Here is a 21,222-nt window from a genome sequence, read left to right as displayed (position 1 = left end):
AGAGGATTACCGAACCAAACTATGGCCTAAGAGGCAAAAGTACAGCCCCCAAAAAAGGAGGTATAAACATACCTGACTCCTAGCAAAGCAAATTCAAAGCTCAATTCTCAAGCCAACATCAAATTAGGCTCCAAGATAAAGATGAACAAAACACAAACTTTATAATCAGCTGGACAAGTTCTAGGAAAAAAAAAATACTACATATTCTAATACTGCATTAAGCTTATAAATTAATAGGCAAGAAAAAAAGCAAACTGCACTGTAATGAGGAAGAATTAGTCCTATCTATAAAACAATTAAAACTATATCACGGGCTGGGGTTGTGGCTCAGTAATAGAGCGCTTGCCTCATACATGTGAGGTTTGATTCTTAGTACCCATATAAATAAATAAATAAAATAAAGGTCCATTAACAACTTAAAAAAAAACCAATTAAAAAAAAAAAGAAAGAAAACCCTATATCATGCTGGCAAATAAAACACAAGCATCAGCAACATAACAGAAATTCAGACCAAACCCAAGTACATAAGGAAATTTGTAGGGCCTCAAATCAGACAGATCAAAGAGTTCTTTTTTTTTTCTTGTTACATGAATTGTACAGTAGAAAATCCTTCTCCGCAGCTTTCAACCTCATTACATATTTTATTAAAGGTCTCTGTTAGCATCCTAAAATAATGAAAAATATCACACAGTACAGGCAAGTACAAAATGCATCAACATACAGTCTGATAGATAACTATGTGTCTGTTAAACGCAATATGCAGAAGAAATCAGTAAAACTGAGGTTCTACTGGTGACTGAACCCAGAGCCTCACAGTTGCTAAGGAAGAGTGCTACTCTTAATTCTTTTTCATTATTTATTTTGACACAGGGTCTTGTTAATTTTCCCAGGCTAGTCTCAAACTTTCAATCCTCCGCCTCAACTTCCAAAGTAGCTGGGATTATAGGTATGTACTCCTCACCTAGCAAAGACAGATGTACGCATTTGAAAGAGATGTAGCTTTGAACCATAACTCATAACTTTATTACTATACTGCAATAAAATTCAAAAGAATCAAAAATATTTATTTGTTAAAAGTGAAACACAAGCCAGGTTCAATGGCATATGCCTGTAACCCCAACAAACTGGGAAGCTGAGATAGAAGGATCAAAAGTTTGAGGCCATTCACACAGCTTCATAAGATCCTCAGCAACTTAAGTGAGACCCTGTGTCAAATTAAAAACTAAAAAAGGGCTGGGGATGTGGCTCAGTGATAAAGCACCTCTGAGTTCAATCCAGAACACCACCCACCCACCAAAAAAAAAAAAAAGGAAGAAACAGAAAGAATACTACAAAAGAAAGAAACAAAAAAAAATCTTTTAAGAACTTGTAGTGAAAAAGGCTTTTCTAATTACACACCAAAATCCAGAAACCATAAAAGATTTATGATTAATTATAGGTTTTAAAAAAATAACAAATAATTCTACATGGCAAAATAAGATAAGACTAAAGACAAATAACTAACTGAAAACAAATTTGCAATCCATATTTCAAACGACTAAAGAAGCCCTCTTAGTCATGGTATTAAAAAATCTCCAGAATAAATTATTAAAGTAGAAAAAGTTGCAAAGAAAGTGTACAGCATGCTACTATTTGTATTTTTAAATACAGGAAGGATATACATATGTTAGACATGTATTTGCTTTATGTGCATAAAATATTTCTCAAACATATCAAAAGCACTGATGAGGGATTTACTTTCTGGAAGTTTCCTTGCATGAACTTTGGTCCCAAATAATTTATTCTTAATGTAGTAGAGGTAAACCTGAAGGCACATTTGATATAAAGTTTTCTTCATTTTGGCTGAGTAATGGTTGTTTTGCTTACCACTTATCACAGAATGGTACTATTAAACTGCAGAAGGGAGGGGAATCCAAAATGAATTTGCTCAGATTGTTGAAAATGAGTCATAATAGTAACAATGTTTGTTTTTCCTTTTTATGTTTAAAGGGATCTGTAGATGCCAAGCAATCTGTATCAAAATTCCAACATTCTTTGGGGAAATAGAACACTCTCAAAATTCATATAGAATCTCAAGGAATCCCAAAATGCCAAAACAATCTTGAAAAGCAACAAAGCTGGAGGACTCACATCTCATTTCAAAATGAATTTCAAAGCTTTAGTAATCAAAACAAGGTAGTACTGTTAAGACAGACTGAACAATGGAATTGAAGAGTCCAGAAACAAATCTCCATACACATATATGGAATTTTTTTTTAAACAAAGGAACCAGAACCAGGAAATTAATTCTCTTTAATGAAGATGCTAATAAAACTATTCATATTCAAAAGAATCAAGTTGGAACTTTACCTTAAATCATATACAAGATTTAACTTGAGTCAAAACTTACATATAAAAACCAAAACCATAAAACTCTTAGAAGAATACATAAGGAGAAATACACTGAATTTGCCCAGTTATTACTAAGATACTCCAAAAACATATGCAGTAAAAAACAAACTGGACTTCATCCATTTTTTAATCAAAGAACTCAACACAACTCAAAAATGGTCAGAAAATCTGCATAGACATTTGTCAAAAGTGATACATAAATGAACACTAAGCCTATAAAAAGATTGATCATCATTAGTCCCTAGGGAAATGTAAATCAAAACCACAGTCAAGAAAGGGAAGGAATAAAGGAGAGGATCTGGAGAAATTCTGGAATACTTATGTGTTGTTGGGAACATGAAATAGTGTAGCATCTATGGAAAACAGTTTGGAACTTCTTCAAAATCTAAACAAGAGAATTACTATATGATCCATCAACTCCATTCACAAAGTATAGTTGGCCCTCAATATCCATGGGTTGGGCAACCAATGATTGAAGCAACCTTGGATCAAAAATGTTCAGGAAATAATTCTATCTATACCGAACATGCATATACTTTTTTCTTATTATTCACTAAACAATATTATATGACAACTATTTACACAATATTTACATTACATTAAGTATTTAAATAATCAAGAGATGATTTAAAGTATATGGGACATTTTATGTAGATTATATTCAAAACACTACGCTATTTTACATAAGGGACCTGAAAATCCAAAGATTGGGGTTAACCAGGGATTAAATTTAGCACAGTCAGCCACTGAGCCACATCCCCAGCCCTTTTTGTATTTTATTTAGAGACAGAGTCTCACTGAGTTGCTTTGTGCCTCACTTTTGCTGAGGCTGGCTTTGAACTGGCAATCTTCCTGCTTTAGCCTCCCAAGTTGCTGGAATTACAGGCACGCGCCACCATGCCCAGAGAGGATTTTTATATAATATAGGTCCTGGACCCAATCTTCTAAGGACACCAAGGGATGACAGCATACATCCAAAGAATTGAAATTGGGACTCAAGGGGTGGGGTTCATGGCTCAGAGGTAGAGCGCTCGCTTACCATGTGTGAGGCACTAGGTTCGATCCTCAGCACCACATCAAAATAAAATATTGTGCTTGCCTACAACTAAAAAATAAATATGAAAAAAAAATGGCACTCAAACAGGTATTTTTCATACCAATGTTCATTGCAGCATTATTCACAATAGTCAAGGGTGGAAGCAAACCAAGATTCCACCAACAGATGAATGATTTTTTTTTTTTTTAAATGTGGTGTACTCATATGACAGAACATCACTCCGATATAAAAAGGAATGAAAGGCTGGGGATATAGCTCAATTGGTAGAGTGCCTGCCTCGCATGCACAAGGACCTGAGTTTAAACCCCAGCACCACAAAAAAAAAAAAAAAAAAGAAAAGAAAAAGGAATGAAGTTCTGGAAAATACTTCATGGAACAACCTTGAGGACATTATGAAATACACTAAACAAAACAGGACAAGTATTGAATGATGACACTTTTATCAGGTATCTTGAATAGGCAAAAAAAAAAAAAAAAAAAAGTACACGAGACGTTCTCAGTTGCTGGGAATAGGGAAAATCGGGAGTTATTGCTTAATGTTTACAGAATTTGGATTTAAGAAGTTTTGGGAATAGTAGTAATGGTTGTATAACACAGTGAATGTGATTAATGCCATTGAATTGTACAGTTAGAAATGGTTTAATTTTTATTTATTCTTTAATTTTTTAGGTACACAGGAATTGAACCCAGGGGCACCTAACCATTGAATTACATCAGCAGCCCTTTTATTTTCAGACAGGGTCACTGGGATTATAGGCGTTTGCCACCATGCCTGGCTTTAAAATGATTAAAATAATAAATCCCAAATTACATATACATTTAGCATCAATCTAAAAAATGAACATAATACACTAAAAATCATTTAATTTAAATGGTGCATTTGTGATGATATTTGAATTATATCTTGATAAAGGTGTTATTTAAAAACAGATAATACTTCCATTTCAGAAATGAGGAAAACAAGGCTCAATTTACCTAAGATTTATCCTGTTGATTTTTTTCAAGAACTGGATACAATACCCAATTTTTCCTGACATTATAATCTGCAAACTTATTCATATGATTTCATGAAGAAGTCATCATAAAATATATCTTAAATCTCTATACTCTTATGCAGAAGGGCAATCTATTAGAAATTTCTGAATGCCACAGCAATTTGGAGAACAAAAGAGCTTTGCAGCATTGTAGTTTCTGGTAACAAGTAAAATGCACAGGAATGACAGGAAAGAATTAAAGCAGGCTGGGGATGCAGTTCAGAGGTAGAGTGCTTGCCTAATGTGCACAAGCCCTGGGTTCGATCCCAAGTCACACGCTCACATGCGCACATGAGGGAGGGAGGAAGGGAGGGAGGAAGGAAGAACCCAATCCTAACAGCAGTATTTCTAGGGTCCATCACAAGCGTATGTTATTGCCAAGTAATCTTATGAAAATTTTACAGAACTTTGTTCCATAAAAAACAGGGATTTCCAAAACTTGCAACCAGCATCTCTTTCTCTGCAGAACAGATCATAACAAAAATTTATCAGAATAGAGGCAACTATTGATTAACATGAGAAATGGGCATATAGGGGAAGGAGGGAAGGAAGGAAAGAAGGGAGGGAGGGAGGGAGAAAAAAAGAAAGGGGAAAAAAAGAATTAATGATAAAAAACCAAATCATCATTTAAAACAGTGAGTAATATTCTTTTAGCCAAAATATTAAGCCAACTCTTTCTCCCTGTTTTACTCATATATGAATACTATCTTAAATCTGTGGGAATATATATATAATATATAAAATAATGCATAAAGGGACTAAAACTTGTGGTCAACAAAATAAAGCACAAATGTGAGATCTTTATTAGACAAGGTGAACAGAATGAAGAAGAGTTAGAGGAGTAACTGGATATCTGATAGAAGGGGGATGACTTTTCTTTTTGTTTTTTTGAGATGGGGTCTCACTACGTTGCCCAAAATAGTGTCAAACTCATGAACTTAAGCAATCTTAAGTAGTTGGAGCTTCACCCAGCTGACATTTTTAATATATTAACTTGCCTTATGAGGAACAACAGAAATATTTTACAAAATAATTCATTTAACAAAAGCTTTCAACATTTCTTAGTGAATCTGATACTTTCCAACCATCCTGGAAGGCAGGTAATAATATAACCAATTAATAATATCTCTGGGCTCAGTTTCTCCTCTGTTAATTTGTCCATGATGACACTGTTAGTAAGTAGGAAGGCAAGATTCAAATCTAGGTTTCCTGACTACAAATCCAATATTTTTCCCACTAACCTTAGGAGTAATAATCAGAGTATGCTCCATTTTAAATATCTGTCATAATTTTGTAAGTAAATTTTACTACATTGTATACCATTACATCTTTGACATGACTCACAGACTATTTGGAAGAAACGTAAAAAGATTAAAATCAAATTTCCTGGAATAGGTATGTAAATCAATAGAAAAATCTGAATACTGTCAATGACCACATATTGCTGGGCATTACACTTACCCTTTTTGGAGGACAATGTTCACTCTTTTCATCTGTCATTTTCCCACTTTTAAGCGTTTTCCTTGGGTGCTTGATAGTTGTTTTTATGGCAGGTCGACATACATAATTCTCCAAGTTCTTTGGAGGTTTTTTAGTTCTCTTAGCCTGAAGGCCAATTTTCAATTTTAAATTTCCCTCTGAAAAGTTTGTCTCTTTCACTGAAAACTGCTGCTGTGCATCAGTCAAACCATCATCTTTCCCTGCTTCAATGTTTCTTTCCCGATTCCGCTTTCGAAGGTCCTCTTCTTCCTTTGTGTTACTCTCTAGCTCTACTTCTCTCTTGCTGACCAGTGTGCCAGTACTGATGGCAGAAGGACTCTTTCTTGAAAAACCTTCGGAATCAGAACCCAATCCTAACATAGCAGTATTTCTAGGGTCCATCACAAGCGTATGTTATTGCCAAGTAATCTTATGAAAATTTTACAGAACTTTGTTCCATAAAAAACAGGGATTTCCAAAACTTGCAACCAGCATCTCTTTCTCTGCAGAACAGATCATAACAAAAATTTATCAGAATAGAGGCAACTATTGATTAACATGAGAAATGGGCATATAGGGAAAAGGATAAGAAGTCAAAAAGCACCCAAAAAATCACAATTAAAACAGATCAAATTATAGTTTGAAATAGATTTAAGACCATTTAGTTAAAAATATGTTTTAAAATTTCAGAAATTTTATACTCTACAAATATCATGAATAAATATAAGTGGCATGGTACAAATCAAAATTGAAGAATCACTATTACAACTCAATCAAGAAATTTCTGCAACTGATGGTCAAGCAAACACAAAGATAAAAATAATTTAATTTTTTTAGAACTCTTCAATTTGAAAAGAATATATTCCTTATATTTTAGTTAAATAAAATCAGTTTTACTGAAAGTAAAGGACATTTTACTGGTTTTAAGTGGGTTTCAGTGTTCTAACCATTTTTAAGAAACTGTCAGGCTTTTTATGTTAGGACTTTGAGGCAGGAATAATCTTGCTGTACAATTTAACTCTGAATTCACTCAATCCATTCAAAAATATTTCTGACCACCCATTATATGCCAGGCATTATACTACATCCTGGAAATATATTATGTACTCAACAAATCCACTCAGTTCCTAAATTTATGAGGCTTAAAATCTAGCAAAAAAGACAATAGAGAAATGACTGAGAACAATTGCTATAAAAACTTTTGAAAATCAGAAATTAATTTTTATAAGTTTTCCTAATAGCAAATAGTCAGTTGGCATGTGTCAATTCCCCAAATGCATAATATTTGGTGGAGGGCAGCTTATTGAGCTACACCCCCCAGTTTTCTGCATTTTTTGAGACAGTCTCACAAAGTTGCTGAGGGTTTTGCTAAATTGTGGAGGTGAGCCTCAAAACTGTGATCTTCCTACTTCAGCCTCCTGAATCACTGGGATTATAAGAGTGTGCCACTATACCTGGCTACATATATTTTAAAAAGAGCATTTTGATTTATTTTTTGATAGGTGGTATGCCTAATCTAAGAATCTATACTGTACAACCTTCCCCCATATATAAAGGTCCTCATGAAACCAGATTAGCATATAATCCAAAGGCCAACTGGTGAATATAAAATAAAACAAAATAATCTACTATTCTTGAGGACTGAAAGACTTGTATTATTTCAAGCATATGCCCAACTCAAGATCCGGGATTAGGAGTTGAGGCTATAGCTTAGTGGTAGAGCACTTGCCCAGAGTGTGTGAAGCACTGGGTTTGATCCTCAGCACCAGATAAAAATAAATTTTAAAAAAATACTGTGTCTATCTACAACTAAAAGGAAAAAGATTAAGGACTAGTATTTAGAAAAAGAATAATCTCATATCCCTTGGAAAATACCATTTATGAAATAAAATATTTTACAATTTTCACCGTGTGCCTTAATGATTTTCTTTTCAAAGGACAAAGACCATGATATAAAGCTGTTATACAGCTCCTACAAGAAGTATCAGAAAAATACCTAACCGAACAACTGGCATGTAGCAAGGATTTAACAACAGACACTCAATATTTTAGTACTGGTAGTAGTTGTAGCAATGGCAGCAGCAGCATTTTAAGCAGTTACTAAGCAAATGATGGTCAACTGACTATTCTCTTTAGTTTGTCCCATTCCGAAAGAATAATCTTCCAATGATTTCACTTTGGTAAGTCTATTACTTTACAATGGTATTCAAGGTTTTTAATAAACTGGCTATTCTCACTATTTAAACTTGTTTAATCTTATTTCCAACATACATCTCCTATGATTTAGTCAACTCAGTTTTCTTTACTGTCTCCAAGAAATCATATTTGCTTTTGCTTCTGTGTCATAATGCTTTCTCTCCCTTAAAAGTACAAAGTTCTATCTTTAATATGATGGATTTGGGATTCTACAATTCAAAATACTCTGAAAACCAAGGTTTTTATCATAATTCATTAGTGACAAAACCTGACCTGCACCTATTTTAGTCTTAATCATCATAATTTCTATGCAGGGGCTGGGGCTGGGGCTCAGCAGTTGAGTGCTTGCCTAGCATGAGTTGGGCCCTGGGTTCGATCCTCAGCACCACATATAAATAAATAAATAGATAGATGGATAGATAGATAGATAGATAAATGTATTGTGTCCAACTACAACTAAAAAATGAATTTTTTAAAAAATAATTTATATATATATTTACATGTTACAATGCAGAAGTATTAAGGTGTTTGATTACAGACTGCTTTTCCAAACACTCTGGTGCCACATCACCCAATCTATGTAACCTTTTTAAAAGCTGGGAAACAGACAAATCTTTGGCATCAAAGATTCTGAAGGATGGGCTATGGACCTATGTTCTCAGACCTACATTTAAGCTTGTAATGACTGATCCATCCCTGAATACTTATTATTCACATAGGATCACAATGGGGGCAACTGAGTTTTTCTTACTCCACATGTCAGCATCTGGGGATACAAACAAGTATTTGAATGGATGAATGAATGAATGAATGAAGGAAGGAAGGAAGGAAGGTCTCTATAATTTCAAACACAATATTTGGCCTATAGCAAATGTTTCTCCTTTTCTGTTTTACATAAATATCCCGTGTTACAATGAGAAATTCATAAATAATTTTTTTCTTAACATATATATTTCATATAGATGGTTTTCTAAAATATATTAATTTTATCAGTGACATTTCTCAGCACGTTTTATACCTCTTCTGTCCCTGTACCATCAAGGGTTGTCTAAGAAAAGCAAATATGCTGACTGATCTCACTTTATATTCCTGACCAATAACTTTAAGTGAGCCCTTATTGCAAACAACTTATTTCTCTAATCCACGCACTCCAGCACCCTTCTAGATAACTACTTCATCCCATCTTCACTCCCTTCATCAACTGCCTACTGTCTGACAATGGCAGTAGAAAGGATCAGAAGAAAATTGCCAAAACAACCTATTGTTTATCTCCCCACCTATCTCCATCTATTTCTACAGACTGCCTTCCTTCTTAAATAATACATAAATTGTTTCTACTTCCAATTCCTTGAGGACTAAATCCTATCAGTTTTGTTCATGCAACTACATCCCCCTTTCCCATCATATCATCTTACCTTTCCTCTGGATAATGCCAATCATCATGAAAATACACTAAAGTATCTCCTCATCCAAGAAAACTTCTTTACTCCACATGTTCCTCCAGTTTCCCAATTCCCTATTCATCCTTACAATAAAACTTCTTGAAAGAGTTCTCTATAGTCCCTATCCTTAAATCCTCATATTTTCTTCTCATGAATATACAATCACACTTTCACAGTCACCACTGCACATAAACTTGTCAAGGTCACCTTCATGTTGCTAAGTACAATATCAATTCTCAGTCCTCTCTATTGGGGACCACCCTGAACAGGAGGATGCATACACCTTTAAGTCTTGAGCAAGGAGGTACTAGACTGGCATTGCACCCATTGCAATGAATGTAGATTTACCTCTGCTCAGACAGAAAGGTGGAGCTCTGGGAATTGGCATTACCCAATGGAAGTGGGCTGACTCCATGTTCCTTTGTAATCCTACCCCTTGCCTGTTTTTGGATAGAATGTTCCATCGAATAGCTCCCTCCAATAAAAGCCAAGTTTCAGGGCGTGCTCCTCCTCTCTTGCCAGCCTCCCATGCTGTTCTCTTGCCCCTCCTTGTGAGAACTTGTGGCTGGAGGTGGAGAAGCCATCCTAACGCCTGTGAAAAGGGTTTCTTTTGTGTGTACCTCAAATTTGTTTTTATTTCACAAAGAATTTGTGTCACTTCAAATTCACCTGAGTGACCCCGGTTCAGCAGTCCAGGCTACACCTCTCATCTCACCAGACCACTCAACAAAATTAGAGCAGAACAGTCCCTGTCTTCACAAGACTTCCAGAATACCTGTCTTCATTCTTCTCCTTCACTGACTAGTCAATCTCTCCTTTGCTGGTTTTCTTCTTCATGACAGGTAAATATGAGAGTCCTAGGACTCTTCCTTATTCCATCTACACTTCCTTCATAAATGACCTGATCCAGTCATTGATGATTCATAAGTATCCATCTCCAGAAAAAGACAAGTAGAGACCTCTTCCTGGAACTTCAGACTCTTATACTAAATGCACACTTGACACACTGGCTGGATGTGTAATAAACAGGCACTTCAGGCTTGACATGTTTAAAATCAATTCATCTTTGCTCATCACCAGAAATCTATTATTCCCATGTGTTTCCTGACAACCCCAACCAGAAATATGAGGTCAAAAATTTCTAATCAGATTTTGATTCCTTTCTGTCCCTTGTAATCCACATGCCCATTTGTTCAGCAAACTCTATCAGATTTACCTTCAAAATATATGTAGAATCGCTACTTCTCACTATTTTGACAGACATCAGATACATGTGATCATAATATCTGACCTGGAATACAATAGCCTTCTAACTTGTTCCTGGCTTCAATTCTCATATCTCTTACAGTCTTCTCAAGCCAGCAGCAAAATGATCCTATTAAAGCCTGAGTTAACTGTGTCACTCCTTTAATCAAAACCATAATGGCTTCCTATCTCACTCAAGAGTAGAAGCCAGATTTCTTATAATGCTGTATAGAGAGTATTTAATCTACCCTACAATCCCCTCTACCTCACTTACACGTCTTACCAGTCTCCCTACTTAGTTCCCAGTAGAGGGTACAAAGATCTTCCTTTAGTGTCCCAAATACAACAAAAAATAAGTCGTATAACTCAGGGCCTTTTCATTTACTACTGCCTAACTAGACACCCTTACCTCAGATAATTGTATGGTCTTTTTCACTTGATGTCTTTGCCTAAATGTAAACTTATAGAAAAGGCATTCCCTGACAACCCTATATAACAGAAAGATCCCCATTCTCATCACGCTCTTCTCACACTCTTTATGCTGTTTTTATATACTCTAATATTCCTCTCATTATCAGGTACACAATACATTTATTTGTTTATTGTCTGTACCTTATTCCACTAGGAAATGGACTTTTGTTAGTTCAGTTCATTGTTGTATCCTAACACCTACAACAGTAACCTATCACAATAAGTAGGTTTCAAAAATATTTGCTAAATTAATTTCATGCCGTATGAGAGTTTTGACGTTATTGGCTCCAATTTGTCCTTTTTCTATTTTCTTTTCCCTTTCTTGTTTCCTAATTTCTAATGACCAACCTGGGTTTCATATTTTTAAAGGCAAACTGATGTACCTGCCATGTATCTTTTTGGTTAGTTGTTAAAACAAATTCTTTGTGAAATAAAAACAAACAACATTTTACACAAAAACAAGCATTTTTATATTCATTACGCTCAAATACATACTTTCTTAAATTTCCCTATAATTTTTTGTTTGTATGTCATGAAAGAATTCCAGGAGCCTTACTATTTATAAATGGAAATTAGAATTTCAGCATTTTGCCCAAAGAAAGGAAATCATTCTTGACCCTTACTGACTCACTGTCAAAACATTAAACAGAAGGGTCCAGCAAAGCACAGTGGCACACACTTAGAATCCCAGCAGCTCAGGAGGCTGAGACATAAGGATCAAAGAGTTCAAAGCCATCCTCAGCAAAAGCTAAGTGTTAACTAACTCAGTGAGACCATGTCTCTAAATAAAATACAAAATAGGGCTGGGGATGTGGCTCCGTGGTTGAGTGTGCATGAGTTCAACCACCCGTACTCATTCCTTACCAACAAAAAAGAGAAGGGTTGAGAGAAGCAGGATTCTGCAGAAAATAAATCCAAGTGACATATATAAAACAGCAGGATATCAATATAAAGAAGAGAGATTAATTTAAAAACATTGATAATCCCTCTAGAAATGTATATAAAAATAGAAATTCCATGTTTCCTAAGCTGATCAAGGAGGAAAACAGAAACTATGCCTATGGGCTTATTTTGTGAATCCATTTCAGCAATGGGCAGTGAAACTAGGAAATAACAACTGTCAAACTCCACATACCAAATTTAAGTGTTTCCAATAAAGATATACCCAAATTCTGAACATACTTTAAAACAAAGAGTACTTTTTAACTACTGAATGTAAACTTTAAAACTCAGTGAGTCCCAATAGCAGCTGTCAGATTGCAGTTTTTTTGGTTTTTTTTTTAACTTTCAAAGCAATTATTTGTGAATGACATTCTTGTAGCTTTTGGAAAGATATTTACCTATACAACTAGGTATTCCATCCAGGGTCAAGAGTGTCATGTTGTTACACAACTTATTATGGTTCCTAATATATTTAATTTAAAATATAGTTCCAAGGGCTGGGGTTGTGGCTCAGTGGTAGAGCACTTGCTTAGCATGTGTGAGGCCCTGGGTTTGATCCTCAGCACCACATAAAAATAAATAAAATAAAGGTATTGTGTCCAACTACAACTAAAAAATAATTTTTTAAAAAATGTAGTTCTAAGGAGAAATACAGAACTCAGACCATTAGAATTTCTTTGCTCAAAGAGGTAAGTTCAAACTTTATTTCATAAGCAACTTTGAGATTTATGTTTTCAAATCTCTGGAATAATCCAGAATGGTCTAGAGTCCAAAATCAAAGAAAACATCTTTATAGCACAAAGTTCTTTTCCATATATAATTATAGCAGTGTATAAACTCTAGGAAATTCTAATCATATTAATAGGACATATATATTATATAAACAAAATGGATGATAATCTAATCATATAGTAGACACTCAAAATTTTTAAAAAATCAAAATTCATAGTGATTCACAGTGTACTCCCTATACATTCTGCAATAATCCACTAAACCTGGGAAAGCAATCAAATACAGGACTTACAAATACAGGACTTCCACTGTGGATAGAGCTCTACAGGAGACCATGTGCTTATTAGCCTGCGTGAGGCGCTGAGTTCAATCCAAAGCATCCAAAGTATTTGTGTTTGTGTTTGTGTGTGTGTGTGTGTGTGTGTGTGTATGTGTATACTTTTGAATAGGAATTGATCAAAATTGTTTATCACATCCATACCCTATTCCCTCTAGATAGTGAAGACCTCTAACCACACTAATACTTGCCATACTAATCCCACATCCAAATAATAAACCATAGATCTGATAAAAATTATGTAATATACTGTTGTTAATATAAGTGTTCTGAGGCTGATGTGACTTGCTCAGCATACACAAGACCTTGGATTTGATTCCCAGCAAGACCAAAAAAACAAATAAAATTTTAAAAAAAGATATTCTGGGGCTGGGATTATGGCTCAGTGGTAGAGCACTTGCCTAGCATGTGTGAGGCACTGGTTCGATTCTCATCACCACAAATAAATAAACATCCATCAACAAGTAATAAAAAAAATTTAAAAAGATGTTCTGGTCTAACATACAGAACCTCTATTATAATTTGAAAGAGTACAGGAACACTTTGACTACACATTATTTAGCAAGACAATATAAAATCAACTCAGTTTTTAACAAGTACTACTAATGAATCCTTGGAGATTAACATTAGTAGCTTAAAAAGTAATAAAAAAATTCCTAATATTTTCTCAGTTTTTAATATGTGCAAAGCTTAAGCCTATTGTTTTATGTATCTCATTTACACCTCACAATAACCATGAGGTAGTTACTAGTAACTTTTTTTTTTCAGTTGTAGTTGGACACAATACCTTTAATTTATTTATTTTTATGTGGTGCTGAAGATCAAACCCAGTGCCTCACGCATGCTAGCCAAGCACTCTACCACAGAACCACAGCCTCAGCCCGTAACTCTCTTTTTACAGATAGAAAAAAAGGCTTGATGGTCAATAAAAGGTGATCCAGGTCAGCCTCGATCCTCTTAACTACTACATTATGTTACCACCAAGAAAAAATTTTTAGTTCTAATGTTATTATTCTTCAATTATATCTGGCATACCTGCTACCTCACACTCTAAACTAGAATTCCTACTACCTCTTTAACCAATCCATCATTTCCTTTATGGATTTATCATTCTTAATCTATTCCTTCTTTAATTCAACAAATATTTCCTGAAAGCCTCAAAATCCATTTTGAGAAATGTGGCGTGCTCTTGGATGCAGCAAATGTACAAAATACAAATATGGTCCCTTTGAACTTTAAGTTTTAGAGATAATTGTATAAATATATAATTATAAACAAAATGTACTACTATAAATATCAGCCCTAAAACAGCATGAATTTTTGTTTGTTTTCTGTACAGCCATCATCAAGAGAACCTGGAGGGACAGGGAACAGATCTTAGAAAAACATTTAACATTTAAGCTGAGACTCGCAGTCTCAGTAGAAAACGGCCAGGCAAACTGTCAAGTGAAAATGATACAGAAAAAGAGAATAATATGTCTAAAAAGTCCCTAAGATTAAAGATTAACAGAAGATTAATTGAAGAAGTAAGAACACCAAATGGAAATAAAAGACAAATGAGAATAGCTCGCAAAGGGCCTTGTTGAGATATATTAAGGACCTGAAATTCGAAAGGCTCTCAGCAGCAGAATAGCAAGATACAATTTATATTTTGAGAAAATGTCTCTGGTTTCTGTAGAAAAAATGATAGAAAGCAACAGTTTTTTCTGAAACACAACACTCTTACAACGTTAATCTTAAGATTAATACACTAAACTAGAAATGGTAAAACTGGAAATAGAGAAAAAAGATGTATTTAAGAGACTGAGATATAACTAACATAATTTGTCATTAAGATGTCTCAAAATAAAAAATAAAAAGGACTGGGGATGTGGGGCCGGGGTTGTGGCTTAGTGGTAGAGTACCTGCCTCACACATGTGAGGCACTGGTTCAATCCTTAGCACCACATAAAAAATAAAGTTACTGTGTTCATCTACAACTAAAAAATATTTTAAAAGGACTGAAGATGGGATTCAATGGTAAAATGCCTCTGGGTTCAATCTCCAGTACCAAAAACAAATTTGCATATATATGTACATGTGCATATACACATATGCATATACACATGTGTGTATAAATGAAAAAGTTAATGGAGGGTTTTTTTAGCTTGGTAAAGGTAAATTATTAATTTATTTAAAATTCCTACATATACTTCAAAGCATTAAGTAGTATACAATAAAAATACAGTGTTATCTGTTAATTAAAATTTTCTTTAAATACTAGGAATTATTTTTTCATTTAAAATTGCCACATTGTAGCATATTTTTAAATTAAAACAAGTAAAATCTAATTTTTCTCATCTGTGAGAAATTTTTGTTTCACTTTGTGGTCTTTATTTATCATAGATAATGGTTATAATCATTATTTATTAACATTAAGAAGCAAGTATAAATGAACTACATTTTTTTAAAAAAATATATACCATATTATGTATTAAAATTCATCCTGGGTTTCATGCTCTTTAAATTTCTTATAGATGTACTGGATGTGGTGATACATGCCTATAATCTCAGATGCTCAGGAGGCTGAAGAAGGAGGATTACAAGTACAAGGCCAGCCTTGGCAATTTAGCAACACCCTGTCTCAAAAATAAAAAGTTTTAAAAAGGGCTGGGGATGTGGCTCATGGTAGTGTGTCCCTGGGTTTCATTCTAGTAAATAGGGGGAAAAAATTCTTACAAGTGACCATCCTATTTCTTGGAATGTATCAAAGGGTAGGGAGATTTCAGTCAGGGAGAAGAAAGTGCAAAAGCTCTGAGGAAGTATTTTTGTCCTGTTTAAGAAACAAAAGGGAAACAGATGCATCCCCTTTCTGAAACTGAGTGAGTAGGAGATGAAGACAGGTAGATGAAGAGAAATAAAAGACATGCAGGACAGATTACAAAGGGCTTTGCAAATTTGTAAGAACTCTGGTTTTTTTACTCTGAGGTAGAAAAACAACTAAAAGGTTTTGACCAGTGAAATGATCTGAGGCCTTAAAAAAATCACCCTGGCCGGGCACAGTAGTGCACATTGGTAATTCCAGCAACTCAGGAGGCTGAGGTAAGAGAATCACAAGTTTGAGACCAGCCTGAGCAATTTAGCAAGATCTTGTCCTGTCTCCAAATAAAAACTAAAAAGCACTGGGAATGTGGCTCATTGGTAAAGCTCCACTGGGTTCAATCCCCAGTACCAAAAAAAAAAAAAAAAAAATCACCCTGCCACTGAGCTGAGAAACAAATTTTTGCTCTAATAATTTGTAATCATCCTTTACTCTTCTTTCTCTCAAACTCTACACAATGTAGTAAGCGAAAGCTGTCAGCTTTACCTTCAAAACATATGCAATCATCATTTCTGACTGCTTCAACAGCTACTACATATGAATGATTTTGCTGTCAAAGAAGAAATAGTATTTTTAATGCTTCTACATACTCAAGAAACTTAGAGCACGGTATTTGGGCATCATGAAGTGTTTTTCAAATTCTACTATTATTTATTTACCTTAGGCCTACTAGATGCCATCACGTAGTGTTACATATCACTCATTTAATTCTGACAATAACCCTGTAAGATTTAAATAACCACATTTTAAAGATGAGCAAACAAGCTTGGAAAAATGACTTAGCACCAAGATTGTAAAGCTAGTAAATGGAAGAAGTTGGAGCTGGGGGGTGTAGCTCAGAGATAGAACATCTGCTTACCATGGGTTCAACCCCCTGTACAAAAACTAAAATGAACTGAATGCAAGGCTCCTACTGGATATTTATATGCAAAAAGAAAAAAAAGTAACTCAGACAATTACCTAATATCATACGCAAAAATGAACTCAAATAACAGACACAAATCCAAGAGTAAAAACGGTAAAACTCCAAGAAGAAAATATAGGAGAAAAATCTTAATGCTCTTGAAATAAGCAAAGATTTCTTAAATGATACCAAAAGCATGATTTATAAAAGAAAAATCGGATAAATTGTACTTTATCAAAATTATAAACTTTTGTCCTTCAGAAGGTACTGAGGCTAAGAAGACAAAATGATACATTTGAGGTAACAGATTCTTGCCCAGAATACAGAAGACTTCTAATTTTTAAATGCCCTGATTTAATCATTATACAATGCATACAACCGATATATTGAAACATAACACTATATGCCATAAATATGTACAATTATTTTGTCAATTAAGAATAAAAATAGGGCTGGGGATGTGGCTCAGTGGTAGAGCGCTCGCCTAGCATGTGTGAGGCACACTGGGTTCTATCCTCAGCACCACATAAAAATAAAATAAGGATTTTGTGTCCACCTATAACTAAAAAATAAAAAAAAAAACTTAAAAAAAAAGAATAAAAATAAAACTGAAAAGATGAAGACAAGCCACAGACAACTAGAGACTTCCATGATAATATACTTTCCTAAAGTCTTTCTGGCAGTCACTCCTAAGCCTTATTTGCTGGCCTGATTTGGTCTACTAGCCCTTCAAATGCTGAATTTCCTTGGGTTTGGTTTTTCCTACTCTAAATTCTATCCCTGGGTAACATATTGTACTTGCATATAATAAACTATACTAGATTGTAAGACTTCTAAGATGCTGACAGTACATTTGGAGCTTGTTCAATATCTTGACAAGTTCTACTCCTCCTCCAGTCTTTCCAATTTCAGTGTCACCAGTTGCTCAAGTCAAAAAACTAGCATCATTCTGATAGTCTAGGTCCATTTTTCCCAACCTTCAACCTTCACTTGTGAATACCACACAGATAATATACAATTACACCAAGTTCTCTCCACTCCCATTATCTAACTTGTCCAAAAACCCAACAACTCTTGCCCAGAATACAGCATACTTCTAATTTCTTTCTATATCCACCTTATTTTCCTCTAGACCAATCTGCAGCCAGAAAGTTATTTTTAAAAATAATCAATCTAATTTTCAAACTTAATACCTTTGGATGTTTACTGCTCTTCAGAAATAATGGTCCCCAAATCCAGTCATAACTTATAACCTAAGTTCTGCAGTATGGTACAGTGGCGTTAAGGACACATACTCTATAGTTAGAATACATAGGCTCAGATCTCAGTTCTTGGACAACATGCTCTTTTGTGTAAACAGAAATTGTTAAGAGTTTAATGAACTAATACATGAAAAGTACTTAGAACAGTACTTCACACATCACTGGTGCTTACTTTTTGTTCTTGTTAACTGCCCCTACTTATATCTAGCTTCATCATTTCCTATTCTGCTATGAGCAGAGCAAGGGTAAACAGTAACCAAAAAAAAACTAAACACTGTTACATGTGTGATATATGTGTTTTAAGTACCTTTCAGTTTCTAAATATGTCTTCCCTCCATTAGAACATAGTTCCATCTGGAACTCTCCTCCACCCAATTCCTGAATGACTCTATTCATTCTACCCATTTCAACTTAAAGGCCATTTCCTCAGGGAGACATTTCCTAACCTCCTAAACTAGGATAGTTCTCCCTGTCAAGTACTCATACCCATACTGTAAATCTCTTAACATTCACTGTAATAGTAAGTTATTATTTTCTACTAGACCATTCATTCCATAAGAATAAGAATACTATTTGAGACACCCTATACTGCTATGCCCTTAGCAAAATACCTAGAATATAAAAGCCATTCAATAAATATCTGATAACTAAATAAATACTAATATATTTTTAATCATGTAAACAGTAAAAACTAAGAATAGGCAAGATGAAAATAAAAACATATAGGACAGATACTTTTATTCAAATATTATTCAAATATCTCATAAACTTTTTTGGCCATAAAGGAACTGAACGCAGAGTCTTGCACATGCCAGATAAGCACTCTCCCACTAAGCTACATCTCCAGACCTCTTCTTTTTTAGTTGTAGGTGGACACAATACCTTTATTTGATTTTTATGTGGTGCTGAGGATCAAACCCACTGCCTCATGCATGCTAGATGAGCACTCTACCACTGAGCCACAATCCAGCCCAAACCTCTTCTTTTTTTGTTTTTTTAATATATTTTTAGTTTTTAGTTTTAGGTAGACACAATAACTTTATTTATATGGAGCTGAAGATCGAACCCAGTGCCTCACGGATGCTGGGCACAGCACAACACCAGCCCCAGACCTCTTCTTTTTGAGACAGAGTTTTGATAAGTTGTCAAGGTTGATCTCAAAACTTGTCATCCCTTCCTGCCTCAGCTTCCTGAGTAGCTGGGATTATAGGTGTGCAGCACCATATAAGGATCTCATACTGTTTTTACTATGTAAAAAATAAGCACTATATATTCCAACCATGTAATTAGTTCTCCAAAAATAAAAAGGTAAGCAGTGTCTTAACTAGTTTAAGATGTTTTATATTAGGGATGGGAGTATAGCAGAGCTCTTGCTTAGCATGAGGAGGCCCTGGGTTTAACTCCCAGCACCATGCACCCCTCCCCCAAAAATGCTTTGTATTAAACTAACTGAAGTATTAATATTATATAAGTCACTGAAATCACACACACACACACACACACACACACACACACAAAAGCAGAGTGCCTTTGTGAAGATATCAACAAAATTTGAACTAAGTTAGGATTAGGGATGAACTCTGAAAACATGCTAAAATGAAAGAAGTCAGTTCCAAAAGACAACACAGTGTATAATTCATTTATATGAAATGTTCAAAAAAGGCAAATCTATAGAAAAAGAAAAAAGAGACTAGTAGTTACTTACAGCTACGGTTGAGATGGGGAATGACTGTTATCCAGTTATGGTGATGAAATGTTCTAAAATTTTGTAGTGGTGATGACTACATAACTATGAATATATTTTTAAAAACCCACTGAATTGTAAAGTTGTATAGCATATGAATTATATTTCGAAACCATTCAAAAAATTTCTGGCAGACCAAAATAAAGCATCTTGTAAAAGGAATGTCTTTTATTTGCATAAAAGCAAATATAGAGTAGCAGCAGCCCTGTGAAAACCATTTTCAATTAATAGATTTTAATATGGCTAGTTTATTTGATGTATGTTACAACACATCAAATACAATTGGCTATCCATTAAAGAAAGTAAAGTTAGGCCCATTCTTTTATGTCATAAACAAAAATAACTCTCTCATGGATTTAAAACTACACGCAAAAGTATTTGAGGAATATTTGTTAACATTTCTATAGCCTATAGCAGAGACACCCTTTGTAAACAAATCAGGAAACTAAAATAAGTCTACAAAAGAAAATCTTGACAAATTTCACTACAGAAAAGCATTGTATTTCTGTATGGCAAGATATTTTAAACAAAAATCAAAGATAAGGCTGGGGATGTAGCTCAGTGGCAGAGCACTTGCCTAGCATGCACAAGGCCCTGGTTCCATCCCCAGCACACCCCCCCCCCCCGCCAAAAAAAAAAAAAAAAAAAATGACAGAGAAGAAGAAAACACAGTATATATGAAAAAGGACTAACTCTAAGATACAAAGTTATTTTTATAAAATAATAAATAAGAAAATACTTACATGAGATATATACAGGCAATTTCAAAAGAGAAATAATGAGGAGAAATATAAAAAGATTTACCACCTCATTAACAGTGAAGGAGACAATGTAAAGTGTCAGGGGTAAAGTGCTTGCCTAGCATTCAGGGGGGTTCAATCCCCAGTACCAAAATAAATAAATAAAACAAAATTTTTTCATGAGTTCAGCTCAAATTTCAGACTAATAGCATTTAACACTGGTAAGGTTATGCGTAAACAGGCATTAATAGCCACCATTATTCTGGAAAGTAATAGTTAATCTATTATATTTTTAAATTTTATATACACTGACTGTAAAGTAATTTGACTTTTGAGACTATCTCAGAGAAAAAAAAAATATATATATACATACACATACATACATA

At 34.4% G+C, this 21,222-nt stretch overlaps 1 protein-coding gene across 4 annotated transcripts in view; it reads right to left on the bottom strand.

The window, feature by feature from the left end:
* The window catches only part of Ash1l (ASH1 like histone lysine methyltransferase), a 176,492-nt gene that overhangs the window by 143,834 nt on the left and 11,436 nt on the right, over positions 1–21,222 (bottom strand). For all 4 annotated transcript variants that reach the window (XM_071618365.1, XM_027920755.2, XM_071618367.1 and 1 more), the window contains exon 2: positions 5,944–6,464. In XM_071618365.1, coding sequence (XP_071474466.1) covers positions 5,944–6,363 — 420 coding nt within the window. In that variant the 5' untranslated portion in view covers positions 6,364–6,464. The remainder of the gene's footprint in view (positions 1–5,943; positions 6,465–21,222) is intronic.

The sequence above is a fragment of the Marmota flaviventris genome, chromosome 10, assembly GCF_047511675.1.
Source record: "Marmota flaviventris isolate mMarFla1 chromosome 10, mMarFla1.hap1, whole genome shotgun sequence".
Classification (NCBI taxonomy): Eukaryota; Metazoa; Chordata; class Mammalia; order Rodentia; family Sciuridae; genus Marmota; species Marmota flaviventris.
Note: the sequence above shows the minus strand (reverse complement) of the source record. Positions and strands in the feature narration are given on the sequence as shown.